Source organism: Talpa occidentalis, unplaced genomic scaffold (genome assembly GCF_014898055.3).
Source record: "Talpa occidentalis isolate TD23 unplaced genomic scaffold, MPIMG_talOcc4v2.1 talOcc4.5, whole genome shotgun sequence".
Classification (NCBI taxonomy): domain Eukaryota; kingdom Metazoa; phylum Chordata; class Mammalia; order Eulipotyphla; family Talpidae; genus Talpa; species Talpa occidentalis.
Genome location: NW_023604861.1, coordinates 110,674,721 through 110,688,994, shown reverse-complemented (window position 1 = coordinate 110,688,994; position 14,274 = coordinate 110,674,721). Strand labels below are relative to the sequence as shown.

The 14,274-nt window shown below is 38.3% G+C and overlaps 1 protein-coding gene across 1 annotated transcript in view; it reads left to right on the top strand.

Moving 5' to 3' along the window:
- Positions 1 to 14,274, top strand: part of MSH2 (mutS homolog 2) — a 56,101-nt gene that overhangs the window by 18,169 nt on the left and 23,658 nt on the right. The window contains 1 exon segment of the mRNA XM_037528098.2: positions 12,629 to 12,738. Within this exon segment, the coding sequence (XP_037383995.1) occupies positions 12,629 to 12,738 (110 nt within the window).

Here is a 14,274-nt window from a genome sequence, read left to right as displayed (position 1 = left end):
AACTAAGCTTCAAAACAGTGCACATGGCTCCCGTTAAAGGAATGGATGGGTAACACACTTTACAAAATAATCTTTGGAATCATGTATAAATGTTACTCTGAATCTCATTTGTGGTCATCAATTTCTTCATTATCTCTGTGCTCTTGGGGATATTCTTAACCAAGCCTTTCAAGCTTCTGGACGAAAGTATAGGCTTAAAAGCATCTAAGTGTAATGAGGTCTGATTTTAGCACATCGGTATAACACAAGTATAGTACTGCAGGAAATTTCTGTACTTGACAATAACTCAAAACTACTGCAGGAAGAATGTGGACAATATTCGGTTGTTCTAGCATTGAACAACATGGAGGGTCTTTGAAATTCTGTGTTTTCAGGGCTTTCAGGAAAGGCGAATGAACACTGCTACTAGATTTTACAGTGTTTTTTTTGCTTGTTTTGTTTTAGATTTATTTTTTTTTAAAGCTTTATTTTTTTATTTATATAATAGCTGGGGTACAGGCAGATTGACTGAAGTACACTGCTGAGGGGAGCAGCGGGCGAGTCAGGAGAGGTCTGCTGTGCCATGTGAGTTGCTCCCTGGCCAGGGGATCGAACTCATGCTGCAGTGGCTGCAGACAGCTTCATAGGTTGTGTCTTAAGCCCTTTTGCCACCAGGGAGGCCCTTAGATTTTGATGTTTTATGGTTGATAACGTGGACATTCGAGAATGGGTACTTGCATGCTCTTATTTGGGCAGCAGCCAGGCACTGATACTGTACAGCAACTGCCCTGAAAAAGGAAAACTGATGAATTTCATTTGAAATGATAAAACACACAAGCCTCTGTAGGGAACATAGGTGTAGGATCTGTGGTTCTGCTACATTCATCCCAGAACTTAGCATAACTAGTGTCTTCCCAGACTCTGGAATTCATGACAAAATGCTCCTGCATTATTTTCTATGCCAGTTATGAGTGTAGAGCCAGAATATTTTTCTAGCAGAGAAGATCACAAAGATGTTTTTGTCTGTCTTAGAACTACATGTCCCTCTTTAGTGCCACCTACTCCCTGACCTCCACGCCAGGCGTGTCCCTCCCCTTCTTCCTCCTCAGTCTCAGCAGGGCACCTCTTCAGCAGCTCCCCAGAGGACATTGCCTTCATGGTCTCCTCCCCAGCAGCCAGTCCAATGAGCTTTATTTTGTAGGTAGACTAAAAAAGAAACTCAGCTTTGTGATGACAGGATAAAGAATAACTATGGATTTGATGCAATTTTATGGTAACCTTTTTCCTTAGTTGTCTAGCAAAGTGTGAAAAATAGCTACCTGACTACCTTTTGAAAGTACCATTGTATTTAAAAACCTTCCCATTCTAGTCAGTCTCCCATTAAACTGATGAGACTTAAATGCCCTTGCATTTAGTTCCACCAAAATGGAATTAAAGAAAATGAGTCTTTTAACTTTTGTTTCCACATTTCTTTAGTGTGGCTTAAATACACATTTACCCTGTGTCTCAATTTCCTCTAAATGATAATCTTCTACTACTATGCTTTTCTGTACTCTGGCTCCATTCCAATGGGATTAACTGCAAACGCAGGGGATTCACCAGAATTAGGGATTAATCATGAAGATAGACTTTTAAACAATTCACTCTTACCACTTACAAAGGCTGTTTCATTTTATTGTTTGATTTGTTTGGCAAGACATTTTTATTATTTGTAGTTGTTTAATGTATACATAAATGGTTTTATTGGAGGACCAAGGAAATGTCATAAAGGCATATACAGCCAGCATTTTTTATCCATTTGTTTTATTGGGGGGGGCGGTGCAGAGGTTTGCTGTTGGGTGTATAGCACTTTTTTTTAAAGACTTATTTATGCATACAAGATCTGGTGTGCAGGCCAGAGGTGTGGGGGGCGGCGGTGAGAGGATTCACCAGAGACAGAGCGGGGAACAGAACAGGCAGATCCACTGAAATACACTGCTGAGGGGAGCAGTGGAGTGGGCGAGTCAGAAGAGGTCTGCTGTGCCATGTAGGTAGCTCCCTGGTGGGGGATCGAACTCGTGCTGCAGTGGCTGTGGATAGTTTCATCGGTTGCGTCTTAACCCTTTGCGCCACTAGGAAGGCCCCTATAGGACTTTTCTTACCTCAACATTTGATCTCAGATTTTTCATACTGAGAACTTTGACATTTCTCTTTGACACAGAAGATGCTATGAAATGTTAAGACAAGCATACCCCAGCCTCGCACTGGTAGCTTGCTTGTTTGTATAGGAAGAAAAAGTCAACTGGATGCTTGTGAGAGACCTTATTATTGCTTGCCTATTTACTGGGAAAAATCAGATAGGAAGTGGCCTTTGGGAGCACTTCACAAGAGCTATTTTGAACCTTTTTTCTCTTCTCATGCTTCTCTTCCTTCATATAGTAAATCCTTATCTTTGTTTTATTGTTTCTCTCCTTCCCTCTCTTACATTTCCATTCCCAGTCAATATTCTCAAAACTTTCATTTCACTTTCAGTCCCAACCATAGTCCTGAAATGGCATTCAGTGCTAACTAACTTGCTTGTTGCCTAAATGCAACCCCTGTCTTACCGGGTTTAGCTATTGAGTTTGATGATCTTTTTTTCTCTTTGTTTTATTGAGCTGTAATTGATACATATATATATGTATAACAAACATAATAATTTGATGTTTGTTTATATTACAAAATGATCACAATATGTTAACATCCATATTACAGTTGCTTTTTTTTTTTGTGATGGGGCTTTTCAGATTTAATCTCTTAGCAACTTTGAAATATACAATACAGTATTAACTGTAGTCACCATACAGTTACATCCCCAGCATGCACTTTGCTTTGGCTTTGAACTGGCTGGAAGTTTGTGCATTTTGACAGCTTTCACCCATTTCCCCTGCTGCCTGCCGCCACCATCTGATGTATTACTTGGCTTTGTCTGTTTGACTTGACAAAGCGTCTAACATGACGGTCCATCCATGTTGTTGCGAATAGCAGTATCTCCTTGTTTTTGATTTTTTTAATGCCTGGATAATTTGTTATCCATTCATCAGTCAGTGGACACAGGCTATTTCTGTGTCTTGACTGTTGTAAATAACGCTGTAGTGAGCTTGGGGGTGCAGGTATCTCTTTGAGATAATGATTTTATTTCCTTTGGATGTATACCCAGAAGTGCAATTGCTGGATCTTTCTATTTTTTTTTTCTTCCCTCTTAAGTGGTACCCCCACCCAGTTCTATTATTGGCCTTCTTTTTTTCTCAGTACCAAGAACTTTAAAGCTAGGATTCATGAATGAGTTCTTGGCAGCGTCCTGAAATTTTATGCAGAATTTTGTGTTTATGTGTTTTTTTTTTCTGGGGAAAGGATCTATAACTTTCATCATCAAATATTTAAAAGTACGTGTAAACATCCCCTGCATCCTTCCCTTCCACCTCCCAAAAAAAGGGTAAGAAATACTGCTTTGCATATTTTTAGGGGAATCTGTCTCATTCCCTGAGACACATACGAAAGTTAGGAATTGAAATTAAGAATGGGTTGGCTCTTCCTCAGTGTCCCTGTGCTTGTGTCACTTAATGTTCTAATTCCATGCACTTAAGTTATATAGACCTGTGAGCAATCATAAAGTACTTATATAAGTCAAATGCTTCACGTTGTTGGTTTGGCAACTGGTGACCAGTTCAGGTCCTTGAAGTCAACTGGCCTAGAAAATATTGGAGGAAAAAAATTGTCCCAAGTATCATAGTGCTAAGAACTGTGTTGTTTCCTGTAATGTGGAATATGGAGATTATAGGTGCACCTTAGTCATTGGCAACCTGACTGGCTTCTCTGAGTTTTAATAGAAATAATAGAATGGCATTTTGCAGGGTGCAGCATAGCTCCTTACTCTACTGATTTCAGGGAGAAAGCCAAAACTGAGGATAATTTATGAAGGAAATAAACCAAATGCACTATCTTTAAAAGTATATTGTGACAAGTTTTTTAAAAAAATATCTTAGGTGGGGCCTCCCCAGTGGCGCAGCAGTTGAGTGCTGGGTTGCGAAGCTGCCCGCTGTCTCTGCAGCGCCGGTTCGATCCCCGGCTGCTCCCCGGCCACCGGAGGAGGGTCCCACATGGTGCGCAGACCTCTCCTGCCGCCCGCTGCTCCCCTCAGCAGTGTACTTCGGTCCTTCTGCCTGCTCTGCTCCCCGCTCTGGCTCTGGTGAATTCTCTCACCCTCCCGCGCTTCTGACTGTACCCAGTGCATGTATAGACAAAAACAAACAAACAAACAATAAATAAAAAAAAAAATAGAAAAAACATGCCTCTATTAAAAAAAAAATATCTTAGGTGTTATCGCATTAATTTGAGTATGTTCTCCTACCATCTTGTGATGTTCTTGATTAATTCTGGGTTATCCTAATGTTATTCCTGAAAATAAAGCACAGTCAGAGACAGCAGAGGGCAGCAATAGTATAGAAAGATTTGCGTTGAGTGATAAAACCTCTTCTCTAAATATCTATCTCCTGTAAGAAAAGCTATTTGAAAAATACACTTGGCCCCCATTATTCCCTGTGTCCTTTAAAATAAAAAAGTGGAGGTAAAACCTAAAATAATAACAAGAATAAAAAAACACAACTAGGCATGTAACATTGAAAACAAAACCTAAAAATAATAGTATTCTGTATTTAGTGCAAATTTCTTTATTGTTTAAAACACCTTCTCTCAGATTGTTTTATTGATAATTTCATTGTCGTGTCTGTCATACCTGAGGTATCTTCCCCTCTCCCCATATACAGTTAATCGTCTGTTTCTGTTTAGATACACTTCTGTTTAGATATACTTAGTAAATACCCCACATGCCTATTTTCCCTTCCTGGATCTGTGTATCCTCCTCATTGAACCCGGTATTAATCTTAGCACATTTGATCATGTCATTTCTTCCCCTGGAGCTTGGAACACATGAATTGCCTCCCATAATCTATAGGGAAAAGTCTCCTTCCTTTGTCTTAGCAGTTACTTCCCTGTCTCGGTGCAGTGGTTCCTCTCCACACCTGCTGTGTCCTTTATGCTTTTCCAGTCTTAACTGCCCTTTTACTTTCTCGTCTGTGTAATGAACCCCTACTAATATCTCCAGATTGAACTCTAATGTTTGTCTTTCTATGAAGCCTTTGGCCTTGTTTATACAGAGATAAGTGGTTTCTTTGGTTTCCATAGCAACTTGTGCTTCTCTCCATTGTCTTTTTTGTTTTGTTTTCCATTGCCTTTTAAGCCTAAATAACATAAGTGAGTAATAAATAATGACATTTGTTTATCTTGATTAATTTTCTTCTAGATGGGGGCTAAGACTAAATGCAGTTTATTTGGAATTTCTGGAAAGGAGTTTGCTTTACTAATTTAATACTTTAAAAACTTTAACCTAGGATTTGGTTGGATTTTTTAATTTGGAGATATTTTCTTTAAATTTCATCTTTATCAGCTTATAAACGCAATGTGAATTCTTCATAGGCAATTATCCTAATCCAGACATAAGTATTACCAATATTTTGGTATATTGTTTCAGTCTTTAAGCAGAATTATATACAGTCAATTCTGCTATGTAACACTTGTTTTGAAATATAGATTTCTTCAAGGTGGTTGATATTTTAGGAGACAGTTTGAGCATAATGTGCTTATGTACAATTTTGTCCTTGGAAAACCTGAGGTGAATGTAGAAAATTGCACCCAGGGCCTCCCCGGTGGCGCAGCAGTTGAGCGCTGGGTTGCGAAGCTGCCCGCAGCCTCTGCGGCGCCGGTTCGATCCCCGGCTGCTTCCCGGCCACCGGAGGAGGGTCCCGCATGGCGCGCAGACCTCTCCTGCCGCCCGCTGCTCCCCTCAGCAGTGTACTTCAGTCCTTCTGCATGCTCTGCTCCCCGCTCTGGCTCTGGTGAATTCTCTCACCCTCCTGCGCTTCTGACTGTACCCGGTGCATGTATAAACAAACAAAGAAAGAAAGAAAGAAAGAAAGCATGCCTCTATTAAAAAAAAAAAAAAAAAAAAACTATAAAAAAAAAAAAGAAAATTGCACCCAGCTGAATTTTGAGCTCTGTAGAAACACACACAACCTACAGACACACATACATACACACATCTGGCATTATGACTTTGCACTCCATTTCAGACAGCTCTTAACCATTTCACAGTAACGCATAAGCCCCAACCAACTGGGCCCCTTCTACCCTCCCACTCTAAATAGCCTCAATTCTATAGTCAGATTTCTTGGATTTGTCTTAATTTAGTTTTGTCTGTTCCTTTGTTTAATTAGTCACTATAGTTTATATTTAGCTGATATCTATTATTATTTTAAAGTTCTAGGAAATTACTATATAGAAACTTCAAAGGGTTGTACACCCTTCTGTCATTTTTATTTTTGTTTGCTAGTAAATTCCTGAAATTAGAATTTGTATGGATTTTCTCTTTTAATAATGAAAATAATTTTAAAATGTCAGCAGTTTAATTCTAGAAGAAAAATAATTGTTTTGAGTTTTTCTTTTATCCTTTAGATTTTTCCCCTCTGGTCTGTATATTAATGGCTATTATATACTGACAAATTACTTTTCCAGGAAGGTTGTACTAACTTAGAGGTCTAATAGTAAAGTGTACAAGAAAAACTTTGCATTCTCAACAATAATGATTGTTTGGTTTTTATTATGGTGATTAATTCATTTTACTGGAAATGTTTAATGGTATATGGGTGTACAGGGTAATTTGAATGGAGAGACACAGGTTTAATAAAACTACTGGCCCAAGAACTTAATTGTAATGCGACAGCTTTTGTCTTTGAAGGTGAAGATTGTGAAGGTGATGATCTAAGTAGTAACAAAGAGTAATGAAGGCATTTAAATAATGTGCTACCAAAAGATAAGATGAGAAAATTACTGTAAGAAGTGATGGGTGAGATGGAGAAAGTAATCTAATGAAATTGGTACTAACACAAGTGTAAAATTGTACCCATAAATAATCAGTGGAGCCAGGATAAAAAGAGCTAGGAAAGCAAAGTATATTTTGTCAGGAGACTGTATAGTATTGCTTTCAATACTATACAAACATTAGCAAGATGGAGAAAATAAGACTCAGAATTTGTGTTGAAATACCACGTAAGGTTTAAATTTAGAAGCTGGCCTAAAATATATCTGAATGAATAATTTTCACCTGCTAGACTTACAGCTTTCAATTGGTTACAATTTTTATTGTAAGCAATGATAAATGCTTAATAGTGATTAAATTAAGCTTTAGGTTGTTAGAGAAATGTAAACACTTAATATTTGTTGACCTAAACATAGTAACACTTTATAAGGAGCTCAGAAACATTCTTGAAAGTAGTTTTCAAGGAGTGGTAAATGAGTCTTTAGGGACTGACAATCTGGAGATCTTACAAAGATTATTTCCTGACTACTTAGAGATTACAAATTTAAGAAACTAATAATTGTCTCCCTCTGATCTTTGGAATCCTTGGTAAGTTAATGTTGTGTGTATCAAAACTAATGACCAGTGACTAATAGTTTCATTGGTCCCTTACTCCCTTTCTTACTAAGTTATTCAATCAAATAGTTATCAATTGCTACTTTGCACCAGGCATTTTTCTAGGAGGCACAGGAGTAGGTATGACAGATAGATCTGTGTTCTTACAGAGGCTCATCAATATTGGAATGGAGGGAGACAGACAATAGGCAAATGAACTAAAATTTCAGGTAGTAATAAGTACAATAAAGAAAGGGGGATGTGTTGATATGGTAGAGTAACTTGACTGGCGACCTGAGATTCAGTAGGTCCAGTAGGCAAGGATGGCCTCTGAAAGAGACTAGGAAGACATTTGAATGATGAGGATCCAGCTGTTAAGATCTGGGGAGAGATTAGTGAGACAAACTATTGGCAAATGCCTAAGGCTGGTGAAGTTGGAAGATGAGGCCAGAGAGATGAGGCATGAGGGATTTTTTTTGCCCCACTCTTTTTTTTTTTTTTCCAGATAATTTATTTTTAACACAAACATAATCTCAATATAAGATGTCTAACTAAAGTACCACCAAGACTTGGCCTTTCTGGTGGTGCAGGCAGTTGAGTGCAGCGCTGTGAAGCTGTCTGCAGCCTCTGTAGTGCTGGTTCGATCCCGGCCGGCCTTGGAGATACCCACATGGCACAGCAGATCTCTCCTGCCTCGCCCGCTGCTCCCCTCAGTAGTGTATTTCAGTCTGCCTATTCTGTTCCCCACTCTGTCTCTGGTGAATCCTCTCCCCCTCCCTCACATCTGGCCTATATCCCGGTTCTTATATGCATAAATAAATAAATCTTAAAAAAAAAAAAAAGTACTACCAAGACTAAGGCAGCATTTCTTCTAAGGTTTAGTGTTTGACCATAATTCCTGATACCAAGAGTCATTGCTCCCCCAGTAAAACCTAGGGCTGCTATATGCATGTGGATCAAGTAGACATTTTAGTATTTCCTCTGCTCTTCAATTTGTCTAATCCATAAGCAACAATTAATGCAAAACCTACCACTTCAGTGGGGACAAGTGATGCCTCTTTAGCTTTTGGGATAAATTTTAGATCACTGACCTTAATCTTCTGAAGAAAGATAAGCATCCATATTGGTTGACATTGTGACTGAAGAATCTTCCCAGGACTGGAAGACCTCTTATACTCTGACCCCATCTGAGGTTTTGTGTGTGTGTGTGTGTGTGTGTGTGTGTGTGTGTGTGTGTGTGTGTGTGTGTGTGTGTATACACTCTGAACCCTTTTCAGTTTCTAATAAAGTTTTCTAATAAAAGTTTCTAGTGATCCCCTTCCCAGAATGGTGTTTTTAAATGCATGAAACAAAACACATACTTACAAAAGAAACCAGTTATATTGAAATATGCTTACCAAAATATAGGACAAATTCCTGATGTTTTTATTTATGCATTGAATAACATGATCTGAATAAAGTTCTAACTTCTTTTTTTTTTTTATAAGGTCCATTTTGAAGATTTATTTATTTATTTATTTATACAAGCACTGGGTCCAGTCAGAAGTGCGGGAGGGTGAGAGAATTCACCAGAGCCAGAGCGGGGAGCAGAACAGGCAGAAGGACCGAAGTACACTGCTGAGGGGAGCAGCGGGCACTGCAGGAGAGGTCTGTTTACCATGTAGGACCCTCACCAGTGGCTGGGGATCGAACCGGCGCTGCAGAGGCTGTGGGCAGCTTCGCAGCCCAGTGCTCAACCGCTGCGCCACCGGGGAGGCCCAAAGTTCTAACTTCTTAATTTTGAACTATATATAGTTTAAATGATACTTCAAGTTATTTCCAAAAACAATACTTTCAAAACTATCTGGAATTTTGATTGATAAACATGGACATACAGATACTGGTAATGTATTACCTACATTTGTAATGGAAGGAAATGTTATGTTCCAAGTAGAGATTAGAGAAAATAGAGATGGAATTTACTCCTATTTTTAATATGTTATCCTGAATTCAAGGGTCTGTGGTCCTTGGGTTTAGACCCTGGTTCTTTGGGTTGAGGTGCTATAGGACTTTTAGGCTGTGGAAACTGGTGGAGAATGGAGTTTATCAAAATCCAGTTGTGCCCATCAGTTGATGAATGGGTAAATAAAATGTAGTACACCCATAGACTGCAATATTACTGTCAATAAAAAGGAATGAAGGGGCCTCCCCGGTGGCGCAGCGGTTGAGCTGGGTTCCGAAGCTGCCCGCAGCCTCTGCAGCGCCGGTTCCATCCCCGGATGCTCCCCGGCCACCGGAGGAGGGTCCCGCATGGCGCGCAGACCTCTCCTGCCGCCCGCTGCTCCCCTCGGCAGTGTGCTTCGGTCCTTCTGCCTGCTCTGCTCCCCGCTCTGGCTGTGCTGAATTCTCTCACCCTCCCACGCTTCTGACTGTACCCAGTGCATGTAGAAACAAAACAAACAAACAAATAAATAAATAAATAAACATGCCTCTATTAAAAAAAAAAAAAAGGAATGAAGTATCAGTGTAATGCACAAATAGTGTGATTGAACCCTGAAAACATGCTAAGTCAAAGAAAGCAATCACAATATCATTAATCATTTCTAGGAGATGTTCAGAATATGCAAATCTGCAGATACAGAAGGTGGCCTAGGTTTGGAGTGGGGAGGGGTCAGGAGGTTGGAGGGACGTGGAAAGTTACTGTTAGTAGTACAGGATTCTTTGTTTTGAGACCAATAATTGTTCAAAATTGCAGTAATAGTTGCAGAAATCTGCACATATATTAAAAACTTTTGAATTATTAACTTTAAAATAGAGAATTGTTTGGCATGTGAATTATATGGCAATAAAGCATAATTAAACCGTAACTGATTGGGAAAAAAGAAAACCCAGCTGAAAATAGGTAATGGAAGCTCAGTCCAAATTGAAGTAAGAGAAATAATTCAAGGTGCCAGTGAAAGCTATTAGGGTAGAGCAGATGAGCTCAGGAGGGGCTTTATAAGCTCTGGAAAGAACTGCACCAAGGTGGGCCTATGTGTTTGAGGTACCAGAGAACATGTTTACCTTCTTCAAAGTCATGCTACAAAATATAACAGAACTGATAGAAAAAATAGGGTTAATTATGTGAAATTTTTTAATGATTCTTAAGAAAAGTATCACCAAATTTTAATAAGAACAGCCAATGTAAATCACCGTTGCATTTGCACCTAGCACCAGCTTCAGTGTCTCTTTGTAGCCTTAAACTCCGGGACTTATGTCCTCCTTTGAGATGTCCTTCCAAGGCATTTTGTTTCTATTAAAGGTCAGTTTCATCAAAGTTAAAAATCTGAACTAGGATATAAATTCAATTAGAGTTTTAAAACGCTAGCATATGATTTTGTACTATTCGTCTACATGTAGCTTTTCCATATATTTTAACATAGTAGAAAGTATAATTGTACTAAACCAGATACTCTGAAGTCTTCATATATTACTAACTTTCCTCTTTAATTGTATGAAAGCTTGCCCTTGCTTTCTTCAAGACATTAATGGATTGGGGGAAAATAACATTGGTGAACCAATGCCACCTTTGAGTTTTCCTCCCATCATTCCCCTATTTACCAATAGTGTAAGAGCTCATTTGGAATAAAGAACCAGGCTTTGTAGCACAACAGACATTATGTGGGCAAAGTGTTGTTTATAGACTGTCTAAATAATGTTTCACACATATGTACTATTTTCTAAATATGTGTAGATGCTGTTGTGATTAATAATCTTTTAACAATTTTGCTGACTTCATGGTAGCTTTTCATCATTTTCTCTCTCAATCAAAAGCTACTGATATTTCTGGAAAAGGTGGGGAATCTGTTGCTTTGAAGTGAAAGTTAGTGTGCTAATAATTACTTGCTGAATTTTCCAAGGGAATTTATTGGAGACCAGGGGAAAAAGTCCTTGGGTTATCACAATAATAAAACGTGGTAACTGTTGCTGAGCTTCTGTTGAGCCTCAAGTGCTGTCCTGAATGTTGTGTGGCGTTATCATTTATTCATCTTCTGGGTAGTTGTTATTTTCATTGTACTAGACAAGGAAAAACGGCTCCAAGTCTGTACTCATGCCTTTCACACTGGACATACATTCTTTACTTATTCCTCACAATTCCCCAGCATATCCTCTTTTTTTTTTTTTTTTTTTTTAAGATTTATTTATACAAGCACTAGGTACAGTCAGAAGCACAGGAGGGTGAGAGAATTCACCAGAGCCAGAGCGGGGAACAGAACAGGCAGACCGACGAAATACACTGCTGAGGGTAGCAGTGGGCGCGCAGGAGAGGTCTGCACGCCATGTGGGACCCTTGCCGTTGGCCAGGGATCGAACCGGCGCTGCAGAGGCTGTGGGCAGCTTCGCAGCCCAGTTCTCAACCCTTGTGCCACCAGGGGAGGCCCCCCAGCATATCCTCTTAAATAACATCAAGTTAGGTTCTGGTGTATGAGTACTTGGCTTGATGATTTTTTTTAAGATTTATTTTTATTTATGTATACAAAAACTCAGTGCAGGCCAGAGTCCTTGGGGGTAAGAGGATTCACCAGAGACAGAGTGGGGAACAGAACAGGCAGATCTACTAAAAAACACTACTGAAGGGAGCAGCGGGTGAGACAGGAGAAGATAGGAGAAGTCTGCTGTGTCATGTGAGGGATCGAACTCATGCCTAAGTGGCTGGCAATAGCTTGATAACGCTGAGACTTTAACCCCTATGCCACCACAGTGGCCCAGTACTTGGCTTAATTTAATCTCTGTGAGCATTGTGTTATTAATAGCAATTAGGGGGAAAGGTAAGCTAGAGTTATTTTAATGATTTTGACATTGGGTTATTAAAATTTGCAAAGAAATGCAATTTCATTTGGTTATAATCAATGTCATGTTTCTGCATCTTCAGTACATACAGAGGTGATTATTGACCAGTGGAGAAGACCCTTTTATTAGTACGGAATTTTGAAAGCCAGATTATTTCCTTTCGTAGGGAATTTTGAATGCCAGATTATTCCCTTTCTATAAAATGAAGTACTAAATATATTTGAATAGCAACTTTGGAGACCTGATCTTTGGTTCAAAATTTGCATCTTATCTCAATGAAATGTTTATGATCTGTAGTCACTTATTTTAAATAGGAGGATCTTTTCATATATTTTTCTTTCTGTTTTCTTTTAGGAAAACACCAGGCATTGTTGTTGGCAATTTTTGTGACTCCTTTTATTGATCTTCGTTCTGATTTCTCCAAGTTCCAGGAGATGATTGAAACAACTTTAGATATGGAACAGGTATGCAATACATAATCTTTAATTCAAGCAGCAGAATATTTTTTTAAAGCAAAGGCACATCAGAAAACTTTTAAGATTTCTCTTTTTAATGTTTGTGCACTTTGGCAGGACACCTTTGAGACATCGGATATATTGATAACATAAGTAAAAAGTAGTTTTTGGTTTTTTGAATAGTAGTTGTTTCAATGGATGAATATTAAGAAGCTTAATGGGAAATAAGTGACTGGCCTGGTTAACAAAAAACTCATACATAAAAGATTGCGCATGCAAATTGAATTTTGTTTTGTTTAATTCCAAGAGAGAAGGAAAATCATAGTCACTGAAAAAGGGAAAAAGATAGAAGTGAATGTAGAAAGTAAGAGAGGACAGTTCTTTTTTGGTTATTTATCACATATGGAAGGTCTTTAAGGGAAGGTTATAGTATATACAGATATCTCTCAAATAGTTGTTTAATCTTACTAAAATGTTAACTTTAAATATTGTTTGGCTTTAATTTTGTGTAAGTTGAGAAGAATATATAGGGTTTAAGTGATCTATTTCCTTTGGTCTTTAATTAATAATTTATAGATATGATGTTGAAAATATCCTTATGAAAATGGATTTGAGAACAAAATTTATGAAATTGTAAAGATTTGCTTTGTATTAAAAGTTTGTTTATAGAATTCTGTATGATGGGCCGTTGCTTGTAGTGATTTTAAATTATGTGGGTTTAGAGATGTTGAAATTTTTCTGTACTAAATTTCCTGGTAAAAATGATTATGCAGGGATTATGCACTCACATTACTCAGACCGAGTTAATCATTGGTTTAATAGTTGTTAGGGTCTTTGGATTCTTAAAAACTGGGTTTGAGTTAACATTTGTCCTGTGTGATGTTGATTTGTTTTTACTGGATCATTAACAGGCTTAACGATGTTAAAATCCATTTACTCTGTCTGTCTATAGAGGTAGGTATATTGCTTCTCTTTCCTGATAATATTTTATTATTGATTGCACAATTTTTTCCATTTACTTGTTTGTTAAGCTACCAAAAACATTCATCTGGTGGGCTTGTCAGAACAGTTTCCTGGGCTCCATTCCCAGAATTAGATTCTTTAGGTCTGAGGTAGGACTGGTGAATTTGTATTTCTACAGTTTCTGAATTCTTTTCAAGCTGAATGAGCAAACAAATTAACATTAGACAGACTAGTAGGATAAAAAGACCCACTTTAATTATATATGGCTGGATCTGTATAGTTATAAATACTAAAGTAAATGGGAAAAAAAAATAAAGTAAATGGGACAAACTGAAGGTTTAAATACTGACGTAAAGGATGGAAGAGGGAATTGGGACCTCAAGAAGAGAGGAGGTCTCCTATGACAATATCTAGGTGTTTGCCCAGCCTTAAAATAGGTTTCTCCAATCTGGAGATGACCTTAAGTCTAGGTAATATGCATCCTTTAAGGTTATGGTAACAATTTTTCCTAAGTCACATGAGACCTTGACTTACCATACTTCTACATACCAAGATGATATGTACTGGAGAAAGCCTGCTTTG